Source organism: Melitaea cinxia, chromosome 4 (assembly GCF_905220565.1).
Source record: "Melitaea cinxia chromosome 4, ilMelCinx1.1, whole genome shotgun sequence".
NCBI classification, from domain to species: Eukaryota; Metazoa; Arthropoda; class Insecta; order Lepidoptera; family Nymphalidae; genus Melitaea; species Melitaea cinxia.
The window spans coordinates 4,684,475-4,703,394 of NC_059397.1; the positions used below are offsets into that span (position 1 = coordinate 4,684,475).

An 18,920-nucleotide genomic window follows, 5' to 3' on the forward strand; every position below is an offset into this window, starting at 1 on the left:
GGATCTCAAAATGTTGACGATATTTTCAATATGTATAGTGCAGTAGTGCTTTAGGGAGGGCGAAAGGAAATATGAGTACTCAAATCTCGCGACAAGTTTTTATATCATATAAATTATGTTGGTAACGATTTAATAAGAAGTAGATAGTAAAATTTTTAAAGTAAAAATTTATTTTTTTCGTTTCAGCGCATTCAAAGAAAAGCTTGTTTCTTAAACAGGTTTTTAACTTTTAATTAATTTTTTGTTTGCCCATTTTGCGGAAACCTTTGTAACTTCGGTATTTTCTATCTTAAGAACACTAGATTTAGGGAAAATTCTAGAAAAATGCTTAATCTATTATAGGACCTTAAGACTAAAAGTTTAAATATTTATATTACTTGTCAAATTTGAGTGGGCAAAATCAAAAATTCTTTTTTGTGATTTTTCATACAAATAAAACGATGAACACGGGTTGTCACATTTTTTATTACTAATCAGTACGGTGACGCACTTGATGTTACTATGACTTACTTCGCTCTTAAAAATTAATCTAAAAATATTTGAACTATCATACAATTTGCAGTAGTCTAAAGTACATGCACTTATTACTGGGTAATTTTCCACCGAACAAATCAGTCCGTGAATTTTGCAACATATTTATAGACTAACATTTTTTCATCCATTTTAGTCATGGGGCTGCCATAATCTGCTGGAGCTAACAACACGTTTGCCAATTTTCTTTCTCTTCCTCAGTGAGCTTGGTTTATTCTCCAAGTGATTTTAAGTGAATTTTCTTAACTTTATTTAATACAGTTCATCGAGGGATCCCGAATCTCTTTTCTGCCTCCCGATTTGACATCCTGTTATTTTCTACCATGTCAACCGCTAAATCTAACATTTTCTTTGAATAATTTCGGTATGCCTATCCTAATATTCTTCTTTTCTTTCTTGTGTTTTTAGGCTTAGCAGTATGCATCCTGCGATAAATTTAAAAATAATTAAATTCAGCAAAATTAACAAATACTCCTATCCAAAATCACCCTAATTATGTTGCAAATACATTTAATGTACTTTTTCAACAAAATTTTCATTTTTAGCTCATGTATTGACTACAATATTGAATAACAAAATTAATGAAAACAAAGGATTATAAAATCACTATTTAGGTATGTTCTTTGGTAGTTTCGAAATTATGGTAAAAAAAAAATAAGTATCTATTTATCTCGAATCCAATTTTAACGTTGACGTGACAACCTTAACGATAACATTTTGGTGGGCAAAGTTGTAACAACTACTTTAGAAAAACTAATTTGACATTGCCCACCATCATATTTTTGAATTTAAGAGAGATTTCGCATCGGATATTCGATCGTTCCTGCATATTTATCACAAATTAACAATTGTCAAAAACTTGCCCACCTGGGATTATAACAAATCGAGTTTTAAAGAAAGTAATAATAATAATTGTTTACTTGCAAAAACATGGTGTTGAAGTTGTACAAGGTTAACATTAGTATAGTCTAAACATGTTCTTACTTTACGGTGTGCAAATATTAAATACTAGCTGTGCCCGCGGCTTCGCCCGCGTTGAAATAAGTGTGTCACAAAGTTTTGCCGGCAAACTTCCAGTGAAACTCTCACCAAAATCGGCTTAGCCGTTCCGTAAACCTTCCTCTTGCCAATGGTGGAGCCCTCTCTACAATGGTGTAACCGCATGAAAATCCGTTCAATAAATTTTGAGCGAATCGATCACAGACACTTTTGGGGACTTATAATATATTAACTGTTGCCCGCGATTACGTCCTCGTGGTTATATGAAGATATGTATTACTATTAAGATGTTTAACGCAATTAATTTTTTATTTCAGTCACTTGAAATGCTTATCAAACTGAGTAACTTTTTACAAGGCACAATTTAGTATAATTTAATAGTTATTTTTATAAAACCTCTCTATACACCACATTTTTGGTTTTATTTTCAAGCTGTATATGTTTCATACAAACTACCAACCCCTTAGCGATGGAATATCGTAAAATCCGTTCTTAGCGGACGTCTGCTAACTATAATCTACATCCCTGCCAAACTTTATCTTTGTCCAACCTGGATGGTTAGACCATCCAGCGGTTTTTGAGTTCTCGTGATGAGTAAGTCAGTGACCTTTCTCTTTTATATATATAGATTACGATGCATTATTTGGACACCTCCTCACCATCTATAGAGATTTTCGTAAAATTAGTTCTTAGCGGATGTTTACACCCCATAAGGACCCTACCTACCTACCCTACCTGCCAAATTTCAAGTTTGTAGCTGTTATAACAACTTTTAAACTTTCGCGTTGCATTATTATGTTTTAATGTTCACACGGGGATTAACGCGAACAAAATTTTTTAAGGTAAAATATATTACCTTGAGGCCTGACGTTTCGGCCAGGTTACACCAGCCGTGGTCGCAGGCAGACAGGAGTCTATAGGAGGATATATTTTACCTTAAAAATTTTTGTTCGCGTTAATCCCCGTGTGAACATTAAAACATTGTAGCAGTTATAGTTTCGGAGGTTTCGTGATGAGTGTGTCAACCTACTATCCCCCGTTTTAACTCCAAAAGAGAGTTGATTTCTAAAGATACATTATTTGGTCACCTTTCTACCGTCTATAGAGCATACATTTTAAATTTCAAGTCTCTTACTTCAAAAACATAGGACTTTTATACAAACTTCCAACCCCCGTTTTAGCCCTTTAAGGGTCGAGTTTCATAAAATCAGCTCTTAGCAAATGTTTACGCCCTACAAGGAACCTACTTGCCAAATTTCAAGTTTGTAGCTGTTATAGTTTCGGAGATTTCGTAATGAGGGAGTCAACCTACCATTCCCGGTTTTAACCCCAGAAAGGAGTTGATTTCTAAAGATACATTATTTGGACACCTTCTCACTATCTAAAGAGCGTACATTTTAAATTTCAAGTCTCTTACTTCAAAAACATAGGACTTTCAGACAAACTTCCAACCCACGTTTTACCCCCTTAGGGGTCGAATTTCGTAAAACCCATTCTTAGCGAATGTTTAAGCTCTAAAGGAGCCTATCTGCCAAATTTCAAGTTTGTAGGTGTTATAGTTTCGGAGATTTCGTGATGAGTGAGTAAACCTACCATCCCCCGTTTTAACCCCAAAAGGGAGTTGATTTCTAAAGACACATTATTTGGACACCTTCTTATCATCTATAAGGCATACATTTTAAATTTCAAGTCTCTTACTTCAAAAACATAGGACTTTCATACAAACTTCCAACCCCGTTTTAGCCCTTTAAGGGTCGAGTTTCATAAAATCAGCTCTTAGCAAATGTTTACGCCCTACAAGGAACCTACTTGCCAAATTTCAAGTTTGTAGCTATTATAGTTTCGGAGATTTTGCGATGAGTGAGTCAGCGTACCATCCCCAGTTTTAACCCCAAAAGGGAGTTTATTTCTAAAGATATATTATTTGGACACCTTCTCACCATCTATAGAGCATACATTTTAAATTTCAAGTCTCTTACTTCAAAAACATAGGACTTTCATACAAACTTCCAACCCCCGTTTTACCCCCTTAGGGGTCGAATTTCGTAAAATCCGTTCTTAGCGGATGCCTACGTCTTATAAGGAACCTACCTGCCAAATTTCAAGTTAGTAGGTGTTATAGTTTCGGAGATTTCGTGATGAGTGAGTGACCTTTCGCGTTTATATATATTATTATATATAGATTATAGATTATAGATTTCGCGTCGGATATTCGCTCTTTCTTGTATATTTATCACAAACTAACAATGATCAAAAACTTACCCACCTGGGATTATTACAAATCGAGTTTTAAAGAAAGTTTTTTTTTCATGTTTTAGTAGCCAGTAGACGGTATAATTCACCACGTTATGGTCAGCTGACTTTATTTTTCTTTCAAAATATTAGGTAAAGTATAATCCGACAAAATTTTAAACTGAGAGGAAATGACAAAACAAAATTTTATCCATTTGTGTCTACCACTACCCGCCCCAGAGGCAGTTGACGGTCGCTAATATTCATAATATAAAATTATAAATCCCTAATGTAGGTATTTTACGAACTTTCGCTCGTTTGTGTCTCAGATTATAAATATTTTATACGTCAGTCGTAGTGTGATTTTGACATTTTGTCAATTGGTTGTCACAACACAACACGTTGAATGACCGTGGTTGAATGTTTCAAATTCAGACCATTTTCAGACGCTTGGGCCAGTAATACAGTATAATGATTATATTATGATCATTTAATATATAATGGCTTGATTGCTTTGTTCAGTAACTGAAAAGTTTGTTATAATTTATTTTTTACATTTCATATAATTAAATAAATAATATATTAGGAAAGTATTATCTCAAAATGGATTTCTCTTCAATCATAATCACTCTTATTGTATACGGCGTTCTAGCGGCTACGAGCCTTCTGATAATAGTAAGTACACGTATTATTCCATTTGTCCAAATAAAATATTCAGCTTTTTCCAAAAGACTAATATTTTCTATTATCTGCAAATAAGATCAAACATATCTTTTAAACTATACTTATAAAATATAATTCTTCCTTTTTTATTTTCAGTTAAGTGCAATAATATATATGATAACAAATCCTTTTCCATTAGTGGAAAGATTTAAAGAGGAAGAAACCTTTAATGATCCTAGATCTAAAAGTAAAGAAAGATTCCCCAATATACACGATAGTCACAGTGTGCACTTGAGTGTGGTTGTGCCTGCTTACAATGAAGAAGAAAGATGTGAGTTTAATATCCTTTTTTGTAAGATTTAACATATTGAATAGTACATAGAAGGTAATTTTTAAAACTAGTCAAGTCAACATTCCAACATCCTTCTACAACTTCATTTGGAATTAAACTCCTTCGTAATAGGATATTTTTCAAATATAAAATGAACCGTAAAAATCGGTACACTTAGTAAAAAGTTGTCAGGTAATACATATAAAATAATACTATATAATTGAGAACCTCCTCCTCTTTTGAAGTTGGTAAAAAATACAGGGAAAAGATTTCGCCTATAATATATACAATAACTTTTTCAGTGTCTCCCATGTTAGACGAAACTATAGAATTCTTAGAAAGAAGAATAAAAGAAAACCCTTCATACAAGTATGAAATTATAGTAGTAAGTGACGGAAGTAAAGACAACACAGTGAAATTAGCAGAAAGCTATGTTGAGAAATATGGCTGTGACAAGTTAAGGTGCTTAGACTTGATCAAGAACAGAGGAAAAGGTGGAGCTGTAAAACTAGTATGGAAACAAAATTGTATTAAGTAGTGTTAAAAAGCTTCCTTATTATTTTCTTGTATACTCAGTTCACATTTCATCTACTAATAAAAATAAAAAAAGTCATGAAATTACACAAGCATTCTTGCTGACTATCAGTATGCTTCATTTCATCAATTTTTTATTTTATTTCTCAATATAAAGTTTGCAAACAGAGCTATCGCTTTTCTCATAACAAGCAACACTGCATTCGCTGTGACAATGAACACATTCAATATTAAAAATTTAACTAACAAATACAATAATAATAAAATAAAATGAATAAATTACCTAAATAATTTTCGTCAATAAAAAAAAGGGCAAATTAGCAAGATGTTTAATTTTTTAATAGTGGTTTTTGCTTACTTAATATAAGCATCTTACAATTTCATTACAATTGTTTAAGGAACAATATTTTAACTTTTAAATTGCTTATAAAGATAAAAATTATCCCAGATTTTAAGTAAAACAAAAAATAACGTCACGCTAAAAGAGGAGGGTAGGGGATCGACAAAGCGTGATATTGTGTGACAAGGGGTGAGGAGGGGTCCAAAACTTTGTGACATCACATTTCAAAATATTGTTACGTGCTAGGGTTCGAAGGATTTGGAGAGAAAAACCTGCTGACTCTTTTCAAGACTTTATTCACTAGCACTAGGTCCAACACGAAGCACTAGGTTCAAACACTAAGCACTGATGATATCCTAAGTCGTAGGTTTCGCTGGTACCACTCTTGATCACTAATTTTCACTCTTGAAGTCGTCTCGAAGATCGCTCAAACTGAACTGCACTCGCTCGCCTACCTGCGGCTATTTATATCGGCCGACACGAGGCCCAGACCATTCTGGAAAGTTCGCGCATGTACCCGGTGTTCGAGACTATACTTCTACATAGTTCCACAGAAGTTCCTCTAACGCCATCTAGTATTGAGTAGAGAGTTTCATGTTATCGCTGTCTTTGTGTGGTTTCAACAGTTGCCGCTAGATGGCGCTAGTTTCTTTGTGTGTCCTTAACAATATAATATACCTAATTGGTAGTTAAATGCATTCAGCCTGTAACATCCCAATGCTGGGCACTTTCTCCATATAGGAGAAGGATTGGAGCTTATTCCACCACGATGCCCCACTGCGGGCTGGCAGATATGTTCCCTATGAGTAATAATCTCTATCGATATATGTATTTATGATAATGATGGGGACCGACGGCTTAACGTACTCTTCGAGACATGGTGGGGAGACCCACAAGCATAGACATCCAAACTGGAAAGAAATATTTAACCAAATACAAATATCCATCACGAGAATGAATCGCACCTTTAAATCTTCGGTGTTTTAGGCGACTACTCACACCTCAAACTAGAGAGGTTGTTAGTTGTATGGAAATAAAAATAATGTCGAAACTGATGTTTAATTTAATAAATATAACTTTATAGATTTAGGTAGGGGGTTCTCATAAATGTGACCATCTCTGACAAAGAAGGAAAGTGGTTCCGAAAATCGTGAAATTCGTGTGACGTAGTTAATGGATAGCCCCCTGCTTATAATTTAAATGATTAATTGTGGACTATAAAACAAAACTGCTGTGTGGTTACGGCAGTAAAAAATATAGCCAACCCCTCTCTTCCCGTGGGTGTCGTAAGAGGCAATTAAGGGATAACACAGTTCCACTACCACCTTGGAACTTAAAAAACCCACCGATGGCGGGATAACCATCCAACTGCTGGCTTTGAAATACACAGGCCGAAGACGGGCAGTAGCGTCTTCGTTGCGTCGCGAACTTGTGCTTCGCGAACGTATGTCTAGCAGTGGACTGCGATAGGCTGCAGTGATAAAACAAAAAAGCTAATGTAAAAAATGCTCTCAAATATAAAATACTTTTTATTTTATTTTATTTATATTATTTATATAAGTGTAGCTAAAACGCTTATGAAGTTACAATTTCTTTGTGTTACAGGGTATTCTAAGTTCCAGAGGTGCATCTATATTATTTGCTGATGCAGATGGAGCATCAAAATTTGAAGATTTGACCAAATTAGAAACTGCTCTTAAAAAGATAACTAAATATGATCCAATCAGCCAACCAGATGAGATAAGTCAAAGTGAAGCAGTTATTATTGGTTCTAGAGCACACTTGGAGAAGGAATCATTAGCTAAAAGAAGTATATTTCGGTAAGAAACCCCTTAACCATTTTAAACTCTCATGTTTATTAACACTATGATTTATATGATGAATTTTTATTCAGTCTTAGACCTTCTTTTTTGGGATTTTTTAAATTCAATTTTCTGAGTGGAAAGATATTCCTTTCAAGAATATTGTGTAAAATTTATAGAAAAGAAATAAAACTAACGAAGATACAGCAGTTTAACCAACTGCAGGTCATGCATTTTATTTCAAATATTAGGGGTTAAAGTATGAAATTGCCGATTTATACAGAAAAATTGAAATTCGTTTATTTATTTTTTTTAATTTAAAATATTTATTTACTCAAAATAGTTACCATTATTATCCATACATTGCTGCCATCTAATAGGAAGGTCATTTATGCCTTTGCGATAGAACTATGGTGATCTAGATTCGACAAACTGTGTGAAAGCATTTTGTACTGCCTTCTGAGAAGAAAACTTTTTATCACGTAGAAAATTGTACGAATCACGAAAAAAATGGTTGTCCGTTGGAGCAAGTTCTGGCGAATACGGAGGGTGACGAATGGTTTCTAATTGCAGTTCCTGTAGAGTCAAAACGGTTTCTCGTGCTGTATGAGGTTTCCCATTATCATGGAGCAATAAAGGTGAAGATCGATTCATGAGTCGGGGCTGTTTCACTGCTAGTTTTGCTATCATTGTTCGGAGTTCAGCTCATTAGACATCTGCCGTTATTGCTTGACCAGATTGGAGAACCCTATAGTAAATAACACCATGCTGAGACCACCAAACAGTTACCATTACCTTTTCATTGGTAAGCTTTGCTTTAGAACACTGTTGCGGCGTTTGACCTGGGGTCAGCCATAGCATTTTTCGTTTACGGTTATTGTAAAGAATCCACTTTTCAGCACATGTCACAATTCGATCAATATTCCTTCGTTTCTGTATCGATTCAACAAGGCAACGCATGTTTCAACACACGTTTCTTTCTGCAGATCAGTCAAATCATGAGGCATCCATTTTTCGTATTTTTTTATTTCATTGATTTGACGCAAATGAGTCAATATTGTTGGTAAGGTAACGTTAAACCATGCCTGGGTAATTTGACTCGGATCGGCTTCCACCATCTTTTTCAATTCATTGTTATTCACCTATGTCTTCCACGTGGTTCGTTCTTCAAATCAAAGTTTCCATCACGAAAGCGTTTAAACCAAAACTGCACGGTGCGTTCATTAGCAGTCCCCTCTCCAAACGCAACATTGATATTGCGAGCTGTTTCTGCCGCGTTAGTTCCGCATCGAAACTCGTATTCATAAATCACTCGAATTTTCAAAGTATCCATCTTTCTTGTCTAAGCTAAATAAAAAAAAAAAAAAACAACTGAAAGTTGATAATCGTATGTTGCACATTTTTTTTTTTAAATGAACTAAGTACATAGGTACCATGTGAAAAAAGTTTCACTTAAAAATCTCAAACCATGAAGGTTCTATGTCAATTCGAAGTCCCTATTACAATAAAACGGCAATTTCATACTTTAACCCCTGTTTTTTCACTTCGCCAATCGCTTAAGCCTGTATTATCACATTACTGGGCATAGGCCTCTTTCCCCATGTAGGAGAAGGATCAGAGCTTAATCCACCAAAATACTCCAATGCTGTTTGGCGGATATATTCTCTACTATAATATGAGTCACAATAGCTATCAGGTATACATGCTAACAACCGGGACTGACGGCTTAACGTGCTCTCCGAAGCGCAGTGGGGAAACCCACAAGAACTGCACAAACACGCATACCACGCAAATATTTGTATGGCCAATGCAAATGTTTGTCATGTGCGGGGATCGAACCAGCAAGCGCCAGCGCAACAGGCACAAACCAGTGCTGTGACCGTTGCGCCAACGCGTCGCAAATATTTAATTGTTCAAGACTATGAACCTTTTCTCCCACAACTAACGTTTTCAAAGTCGGTGTCCATTATAACGTCAAAACTACTGCACTAATCGTCAAAACTAACTTATCAAGTTATGAAAACTATTTCTGTACATAATTTATAAGGTAACGCCAGAGTTTTTATCTTTGTTAATTTTTTTTATTTTACAATAATGAATACTTTTTTTGAAAATATCGTGTTTTTCACTTCACTGTTCCCAAAAAATGAAAAATTGAAATTTGAAAAAAATCCTCCCAGCGTTACCCGAAGAAAACAATTCCCTAAAGAAAATAGCTGATTCTTTTATTTCTGATGATCCAGCATCGATTTGTGAGGTGCACCGCAATACTACTTTTTTCTCAGACGCTTCCAAATAATTGCTGCCACACTTCAGCCTATCGCAGTCCACTGCTGGACATAGGCCTCCCCAAGTTCGCGCCAGACATCCCGGTCTTCCGCAATCCTCATCCAGCCGACACCGGCAATCTTACGTATATCGTCGGTCCAACGGGCCGGAGGACGTCCCACACTGCGTTTGCCAAGACGCGGTCTCCACTCTAGGACCCGTCTACTCCAGCGGCCATCGGTCCTGCGACACAAATGACCAGCCCACTGCCCAGCGTTGCAAAAGCTACCGATTTATCGGTAGATCTACCGATTTTGGCCCTTGTCTACCGATATACCGATTTAGCAGTGCTATCTACCGAATTTTTAAATTTTCAACTAATGTAAAATAATTTTATAAAAAAAAGGTAAAATAATATTCTTAATACGGCAACACTAAAAGAAAACGGTAACACAAAATCAATGCACGGGGACTTCCCGAAATTCTTCCCACCACGTCGAATATGACCGTTCAAATCCGCGGTGTGTTAAAACAAATTGTACTAACACGTCAACGTCATATAACAGAGTTCTGCTCGCATATATCAAAGGGCATGTTAATATTACATGCTCAGATAATTAAGGAAAACCTGTTATTATAGAGTGAGTGTGTGAGTGAGAGGAGTTATATGTTTAGTATATAAGGCTGTTGGTTTTGTTAACAAAATAAATAAATGACTTCTTTTTGTCTCCATTGTATGGACTACTTCTATAAATAATGTTTCTTAGTGATAAAACGTATTGCTTTTGAGTACTTTATTTTTCTGTAATGTAAAATAATTATAATTATAAATGGATCAAAAATTTGCACGCCGTTTACGGTAGATTATATGAGACATTGTAACTAGTAACACCTTATGTATTAGTTATATTCATGCAATTATAGAATTTGATTTAATTTAACGGAACAAATTTAAATAAATGAACGCATTATTGACTTAAAATACTTTTGTTTTACTTCGAGTAAAAATCTACCGATTTCTACCGATTTTTCGGAGCCAAATATACCGATTTTTTATTTTACACTTTTGCAACACTGCCACTGCCACTTCAACTTGCTAATTCTGTAGGCTGCGTCGGTTACTTTCGTTCTCTCGCGGATAGTCTCATTTCTAATCCTATCTTTAAGAGAAACCCCAAGCATAGCCCGTTCCATTGCACGTTGAGCGACCCTAAACTTCCCCATGGAAGGGACCAGTCCCTTCGTCAGTGTCCACGTCTCGGCTGCATATGTTAACACAGGCAGGACGCATTGTTCGAAGACTTTTGTTTTCAAGCATTGCGGAATCTTCGAAGTGAAGACTCGACGAAGCCTGCCAAACGCCGCCCAGCCCAACCGAATCCTCCTATCGGCCTCCCTCTCGAAGTTCTTGCGGCCCAGTTGGATAGTATGGCCTAGGTAAATATAATCCTGAACAACTTCGAGAAGGGTACCATCGACCGATACCGGTATCGGTATGACTTGGTTGTTAAACATGACTTTCGTCTTATCCAACTTCATACAGAGACCGACACGTCGGGAGGACTCGTTTAGGCCGGCCAGCATTTGGCGCAGTGGTAAACAGTTTCGGTGATATTACATCCCCCTGTCTTACCCCGCGCCGGAGGGAAACAGGTCTTGTTCTTTGGTCATTGACATGAACGGTCATCGTCGCCGCGTCGTACATAGATTTCAGTACATCGATATATCGCCAGTCGATATGACATCTCTGCAGAGAGTCCAGGACAGCCCAGGTCTCGACAGAGTCGAAGGCTTTCTCGTAGTGTAATTGCTGCCAGTGCTGTTGTATTTAAAAATAGTTCTTCATAAAAAATTCACACAGAATTCTTCAAATGTTATAATTTTATGTGATTCGTTTTAATAATTAGATTTTAACTGTGTCGTCAAAAGAAATCACAAAATTGTGCTTTTTCGACTGAATGAGCATTATTCCCCCCCCCCTTCTCCCCCTATTATACACATGAATGTTCCCTCACAATATTTTCCTGTATTCAAGATCATGTTCTTAAAGTTACAGTGAAAATTCATATACTTAAACAGTTTTAGTAACTGCTGTACTGTCAAGAATATTATTTGCTAGCTTTTGTTTTTGTTTTTTAATGTCCTTGGCATAACAACTAGAGATACTTTATTTCACTCGTTGTATAAAGATATATTAATTGATGGTGTGAAGCGTGGGTGAAGGGTACTAACTCGAATCCTACATCCTACATAAGCGTACATATGAAAAGATTTAAAAGACTAAATTCCGCTTGCATTTTCATTTTTGACGTGCTATCGATGTTACAACTACCACTAAAAATAGTCTTATTCAAACAAGTTCATAAGTTAATTTTGTTGAGCTTAAAATATGTAATTACTAGCGACCCGCCCCGGCTTCGCACGGGTGCAATGCTGATACTAAATATACTACAGAATGTCTTTATTTATAATGTGAAGCTAGCTTATAGCATGATTATTGACATAATAACAACATTCATAAATGCGTATTTAGATTACACGTTGTTACAGAACGCGTCGAAGAAATAAAGGTTCACTGCTCGTTCCCGAAGGTGATAGCGTGATATTATGTAGCCTATATGTTGACCCGACTTCTTAATAATATTCGTGCCAAATTTGAAGTAAATCCATGCAGTACTTTTTGAGTTTACCCCGGACATACATACAGACAAACAGACAAAAGTTCTAATAACTATATTTTTGGCTTCAGTATCGATTGTAGATCACACCTAAATATTCTTTTAAAAAAATATTTAATGTACAGTTTCTTACCATTTTATTATATGTATAGATTATTAAAGTTTACGCAATAGTAAATTTCATAGAGTATTGAGTATAGCTTATAGACGTTCCTGAAACAAAACTGTTTTCATTCATTTCATTCTCGTAAAATTAAAACCTAATGCTCAAAAACTATAATAAACGTTATAAACGAAATATCAGCATAGCATGTACATAATTATGTTTATATTATGTTTTTTTTTTTCTTTTAGAAATATATTGATGTATGGATTTCACTTCCTGGTTTGGCTATTCACTGTGAAGGGAATTAAAGACACCCAATGTGGATTTAAGTTATTTACAAGAAAAGCTGCCGATAGAGCATTCCAAAGTCTACATGTTAACAGATGGTAAATATACATATCTTAAATAACAGTACTATATGTACGTACTTCATCTCGTGCATGCCTCGCAGAATTCTTTTCGGAGCATTCATCTCACGGTGTATTTAAATTTCTTTACTGCCGAGCACGGAACAATTTAAAAATATACACGTTTTACACAACAATAAAACGTTTATTATGTGCCGAAAGAAAACACAGCATCGCTAATGAAGAAGCAGTGTGTAACTTACCCTATCTTTATAGATACTACCGTGTTTTTACGCCCTTGTCTATGCTTTGACAGTGTCTTTGGTCTCTAGTTGTCTATGAATTGTCACTGCTAAGCGGGAATCGCGCTGTTTCGTCATTGCTGTCTTCACCAGGAAGATAATTTCTGCGATGCTGTGTTTTCTTTCGGCACATAATAAACGTTTTATTGTTGTGTAAAACGTGTATATTATGTGTCTGTTAGAAAACACAGCATCGCTAATGAAGACGTGTTTGATATCTGCTGGTGACAAGAACAAATAAAGAACACACGCAATGTTGAAAGGAATGTAAATTAAATAAGACTCATTAGTTAAACTAGTATAATATTTCAATTATAATCCTTTATGATTTTATTCTAAATAATAAACCAAAGTAATAATTAAGGGGAATATTCAATTAATTTATTGAAATCTATTCAATTAAATTCTAAAGAAATAACATCTAATGTTAATAACTCTAAATCAATTAATATTTAAATCATAATAACACTGAATTCTTAACGATTTTATCTACTAATTATTCTTATATATTTCTAGTTATTATAAAATTCATTTAAAGAGGTTCAAAACCTCTCAAAAATGTATTACTATTGTCGCGTTCCTGTGTATTAATCTCTCGGCAATAGTGGTTTCTCCATGTCTGTACAGATGCCCAATTACCTCTTGATAAAATCTCTTCAATTGGTCTGTTTTCTAGTCAGGAGAGTGATGCTACTGCAGCTCTACAAGAGCCAGGTGTAGCATCTATACCAGCATCTTTTAACACTGAACGTATCCATCCACCAATTATTGTCCTAGTTGCTGGTCTTGGGGGTCCTTTAATGGTAATGAATAAATAGCCATCTGTTTTATCATTTTGACGGTCTCTAAATGATTGTATTAAGAGCCTTGTCCATTTGACAGGACATATATTTTCATTTTCATTAGGGAGAAGTCTCCAACCAGACTGCCTTCTGGTACCAGTATCGGTCTTAGCACCGAATACAGGCCATAGGCAAATTTCATGACCGTTGTCGAGAAAATGGGGCTCTTTTGTTCTAAGGAGTGTAAGGTCATGAAGCCTACGACCAGAGACCAAAAGCAAAATTGTAGCAGCTTTCCTCGCAATTTCAAATAATGAACTACCTCCTGGATGTTGTTCTAACCAATCTATGACTTTTTTCACGTCCCAAACTGCAGGTTTAAAGCTTGGAGGTTTAGAATTATGTATTGCTTTTAGTACTTGTCTAATTAAAAAATTTGATGAGATTGTATCACCCATTCCACAGAAGGTAGCAATGGCAGATTTCTGGACTAACATTGTACTGTAAGCTAGACCTTCCTTTATAAAAGTGTCTGCTAAAAATTGTGCCACATGCTCTGGACCAGGGGATCTTGAATTAATCTCTTTGATTCTGCACCAAGTAATCCATCTCTTTAATGCTGGCTTATAAGTTTCTAAGGTAGATTTGCGCCAGCTTGACTTAAGCAGGTCCCTTTCTGCTTGAGACCAAGATCTTAGCTTGTCGCCCCACCCCCAACTCTCCAAACCTTCAGTGTCAGCTTGTCCACTTGTGGGGGTGAGAGCCCGGTCGTGAGGTCCACTAATACCTTCTGTAACCGGTTCACTTTCATTGGTTTGTCCAGTGCTCGTGCTTGGAGATCCGCTCTCCAAAACGGCTGTTCCCAGTCTGGAGCTACTAAGAGGAAGGTGCCCCTCGATTTGTTGAGGTGGGTGAGAACTCTTGGTATTAAGTTTGGAGGAGGAAATATCCAAGCCAGTGGATAGTTCCATTCCCTCGAGAAGGCGTCTATGAAGAGAGCTGACTTGTCCCGTGGATCTAACGTGACATAAATTGGTACGACAGCAGACCTTTTCGTTGCAAAAAGGTCTATGTTCGGTACACCCCAGCGTTTGAATACCTCCGTGGTAGCCAGTGGTTTTAAGTGCCATTCTGGGATGGGTCGTCTCCGCGATAACCGATCTGCTATAGTATTGTACCTGCCGGGGAGATACTGAGCTGATAGCGTTATGTTCCATCTGTCTATGATCATCAGAAGCTGGAATGTCAATGATAACAGACCTATGGACTGTGTCCCGCCCTCCTTGCGGATGTATGCCATTACAGTCTTGTTGTCTGTTTGTAAGAGAACATGGGAGTCTCTGAGACTCTCGGCGTTTCTCCTCATTACTGACAGTACTGCAAACATTTCTTTCTTGTTGCAGTGCCATAATTCTTGGTGGGGTGTCCAGACTCCGGAAATGACCTCTTGGTCTAAAACTGCACCCCATCCTATGTCGGAGGCGTCTGTAGTGAGAAAGTGGGACACCTTTGCAGCATGTATTGGTGTTGTCAGTGATAGGGCACCGTGCCACCACTGTATGTCCAGTAATGCCCTCCGAGGGACCGTCATCCTCAAGAGATTTTTCGGGAACTGTCTGAGTAAAATCTGTAATCGGCGGCAGTGAAGCCGACCTCGTGGGATGACATAACACGCAAAATTTAACTGTCCGAGAAGGCATTGAAGTTGGCGGAGGCGACAGACTCCGTGAATCAAAATTTTTTCTAGCGATTTTAGAATTGAATTTTGTTTCTTGATTGGTAGACTCATTAGGTTCTTGTCTGAACTCCACTGTATGCCTAGAAACTCGAGTGATCTCACTGGTGTCAAGACCGATTTTTTGAGGTTCACTTGCCATCCCAAAAACTCCAAAAGCTTCACAGCCTCCGAGGCCTGTGTTGCTAGTTTGGAACAGTCCTGGTGTGCTAGCAGAAAATCGTCTAGATACACTAGGACCCGCATTCCTTTCTTGCGTAGGATCTCCGCGACCCAGCAAGTTATAGAGGCAAAGAGCCTTGGAGCCGATGATAGGCCAAACGGAAGTGAGGTCATTTGAAGCACTTCTTGCTTGTAAAACATTCGCAGGAAAGGTCGGTGTGACTGTGCTATTGGCAGGTGGAAATATGCCTGCGATATGTCGACTTTTACCAGCCAATCTCTGGGTTGTAGGAACTCTGGTACCTTGGTATGGTTTATGAGGTGAAAATGTTTCGTTCCTACAAACTTGTTCAATTCTCTTAAGTCGAATATTGGTCTGACGCCACCATCGCTCTTTTTTACCAAAAACATCCGAGAGAAGAAACCTGGGGTCAAAATAGCAGGTTTTTCTAACACTCCAATTTGTTTTAATTCCTCTATTTGTTCGGTCATTAATCTTGGCACTTTTGTTGCGTAGCTCCGAGCTACTCTCGTTGAGGGGTATACTAACGTGGGTTTTCGAATGAAGGGTATCCGAGATCCTGATATAGCTTTCAGTAGAAAGGGAGTTGCTCCGAGCTTCTCCCATCGACCTCTGAAGTCCTTCAATTGCCCCCCCCCTGAATTGTCCTTGTAAGTCATTGTTTTTGTCTGTCGAAGGCACGAAAGGAAGATCTTTTACCCGTGCCTTTACCTTTACCGCTGGGCCTAGTTTGAGAATTTTGAAAACGAGAGTGAGAATCATTAGTCTGATTATTATTGTGATTGTAGTTTCTCCGAGAAACATCTAATCTCGATCTTTTAGGTTCTGCACTAGTGGAAGGAAAGGCACTGGGATCTGCTCCCTTCCTTTTTGCAGCAAAATTCTGAGATTTATTTTCTTTAAAAGAAAGTGATCTCATCCACTGTGTAGGACCACCGAAATTTTGAATGAGGGCATTAAGTTTAAGTTGGTCAAATAAGGCACTTTCAGAAGGAGGAATATTTCTTAATGCTAACTGTATACATTTGTTTGGTATTTCTTTAATTAATCTCTCCCTCCTAGTTTCTATACACTCGGCCCTCTTTCCACATAAAATCTGTAATATGTCTTCAGAGTTTTTATTAAAACAACTGCCTTTTCCTATAGAAGAACTAAGTTTTTCTACTAGTGTGGTCACATTTAATTCCTCTGGGGATTTCGCAGCCCAATCAACCACTGCTTGTAAGCCCGTTCTCAGTAACTGATTACTCTCAAAAATAGCATTTGACAAAGCTGCCATGATAGATTCAGTACCAGCTAAATAATCTTTTGATTTACTTAAATGACATAGCTCGTCATTAATTTTAAGATCAATAAAACCTGGAGTAGCTAAATAGGACTGTAAGGTCTTAGCATATCTAACATTTTGCCATGTGGGTAAGCCAAAATGTTGTAATGATTTTATTTTATCTACCCTCTCCGCGAGAGCTGGTTTTATTAATTTAGTTCCATCAATATTGATACCTATTTCACCTAAATCTAATAATTGAGGTGTTTTCTCTGGTATAGTAAGAAAATTATCACTAATAATTGCATTATTAGTAACGTCTTTGTTAACTTGCGAACTACCGAGACTCTGCATATATATGTTTGATAAAAAGCTTACCTGATTCATTAGGGCTTCTATTCGAGGGTCTTCCTTTACACCTCGTCTCTTAAATGATGGTCTTTCACTATCAGATTGAGGAGATGAGCTAGATGAAGACGAATTCGCTTCGTTATCATTTGTATTCTGAACACTATTTCTTGTATTTTCCTCCTCGTGCGGAGAGTTCTCAGCGTTATAGTTCATTTTTTATTAAAATATTTTACCCACAACTTATACTTAACAAATTCTTAAATTCGAACTTTACCGGTAGGGAGTAACACACGCAATGACGAAACAGCGCGATTCCCGCCTAGCAGTGACAATTCATAGACAACTAGAGACCAAAGACACTGTCAAAGCATAGACAAGGGCGTAAAAACACGGTAGTATCTATAAAGATAGGGTATGTTACACACTGCTTCTTCATTAGCGATGCTGTGTTTTCTAACAGACACATAATATATATTTATAATTTCAGTATTGCTTATTCAATACTGCAAGGAAACCTTAAAATTAAACCTAACTGATTTCTTTTATAATTGGTATAATTACAAAAATACTTTCAGCTAAAAAACTACAGAAAAAGAACCACTGCAGTTAATACTTTAAACAAGATTTGATCAATACATACCTACTTATTTAAAAACATTCCAAGTTAAATAGATTATTTATTTAACTTATTTTTATTTATTTTATTTATTTATTTATTAATTTTATTAAATAAATAAATAAACTTGTAAAAGTAAATTAAGTTTTTCATGATTTTTATATAAATAGTAAACCACACACAAATTAATGTTATCTTAAATAATAAGTATATTATAAAGTATTGTTTGTATTTTCAGGGCATTTGATGTAGAATTACTGTATATAGCACAAAAATTAAACATTCCAATTGTTGAAATTCCTATAAGATGGACTGAAATAGAGGGTTCTAAGGTCACACCAGTGATTTCTTGGATCCAAATGGGTTGCGACTTGGGCTTGATTTGGTTGAAGTACAAGATCGGTGCTTGGAAGATAAAGCAAGAGAAATAACTATAAGCACAAATATATTTAAAATTTAATATCATGTAAACTATTTCCTATTAAATATTTAATTAAATAAATAACTAAATCTTTGTATGTATCTCTTATTTGAAAATTATATTTCTTATGTATATGCTGTGTGGCTACGGCATTAAAGAATATAGCCACCCCATCTCTTCCCTTGGGTGTCGTCAGAGGCGACTAAGGGATAACACAGTTGCACTATCTATACCTTGGAACTTAAAAAGCCGACCGATGGTGGGATAATTATCCAACTGTTGACTTTGAAATACAAAGGCCGAAGACGGACAGCAGCGTTTTCGGTGCGACAAAGCTAGCCCTGCGGTCACCGACCCGCCTGCCCAGCGTGGTGACTATGGGCAACACACATGAGCTCATGCCATTTTTGGTGCGAACTTGTGGAAGCCTA

At 36.5% G+C, this 18,920-nt stretch overlaps 1 protein-coding gene across 1 annotated transcript; it reads left to right on the plus strand.

The window, feature by feature from the left end:
• The first annotated feature begins 4,200 nt into the window (after positions 1–4,200).
• LOC123670503 (dolichyl-phosphate beta-glucosyltransferase) lies at positions 4,201–18,573 on the plus strand. The gene is made up of 6 exons (XM_045603995.1): positions 4,201–4,437; positions 4,582–4,756; positions 5,059–5,267; positions 7,236–7,450; positions 12,733–12,870; positions 18,307–18,573. The coding sequence occupies exons 1-6, from the start codon at positions 4,366–4,368 to the stop codon at positions 18,497–18,499; spliced, it is 1,002 nt and encodes a 333-aa protein (XP_045459951.1). The 5' UTR covers positions 4,201–4,365; the 3' UTR covers positions 18,500–18,573.
• Positions 18,574–18,920: the final 347 nt, after the last annotated feature.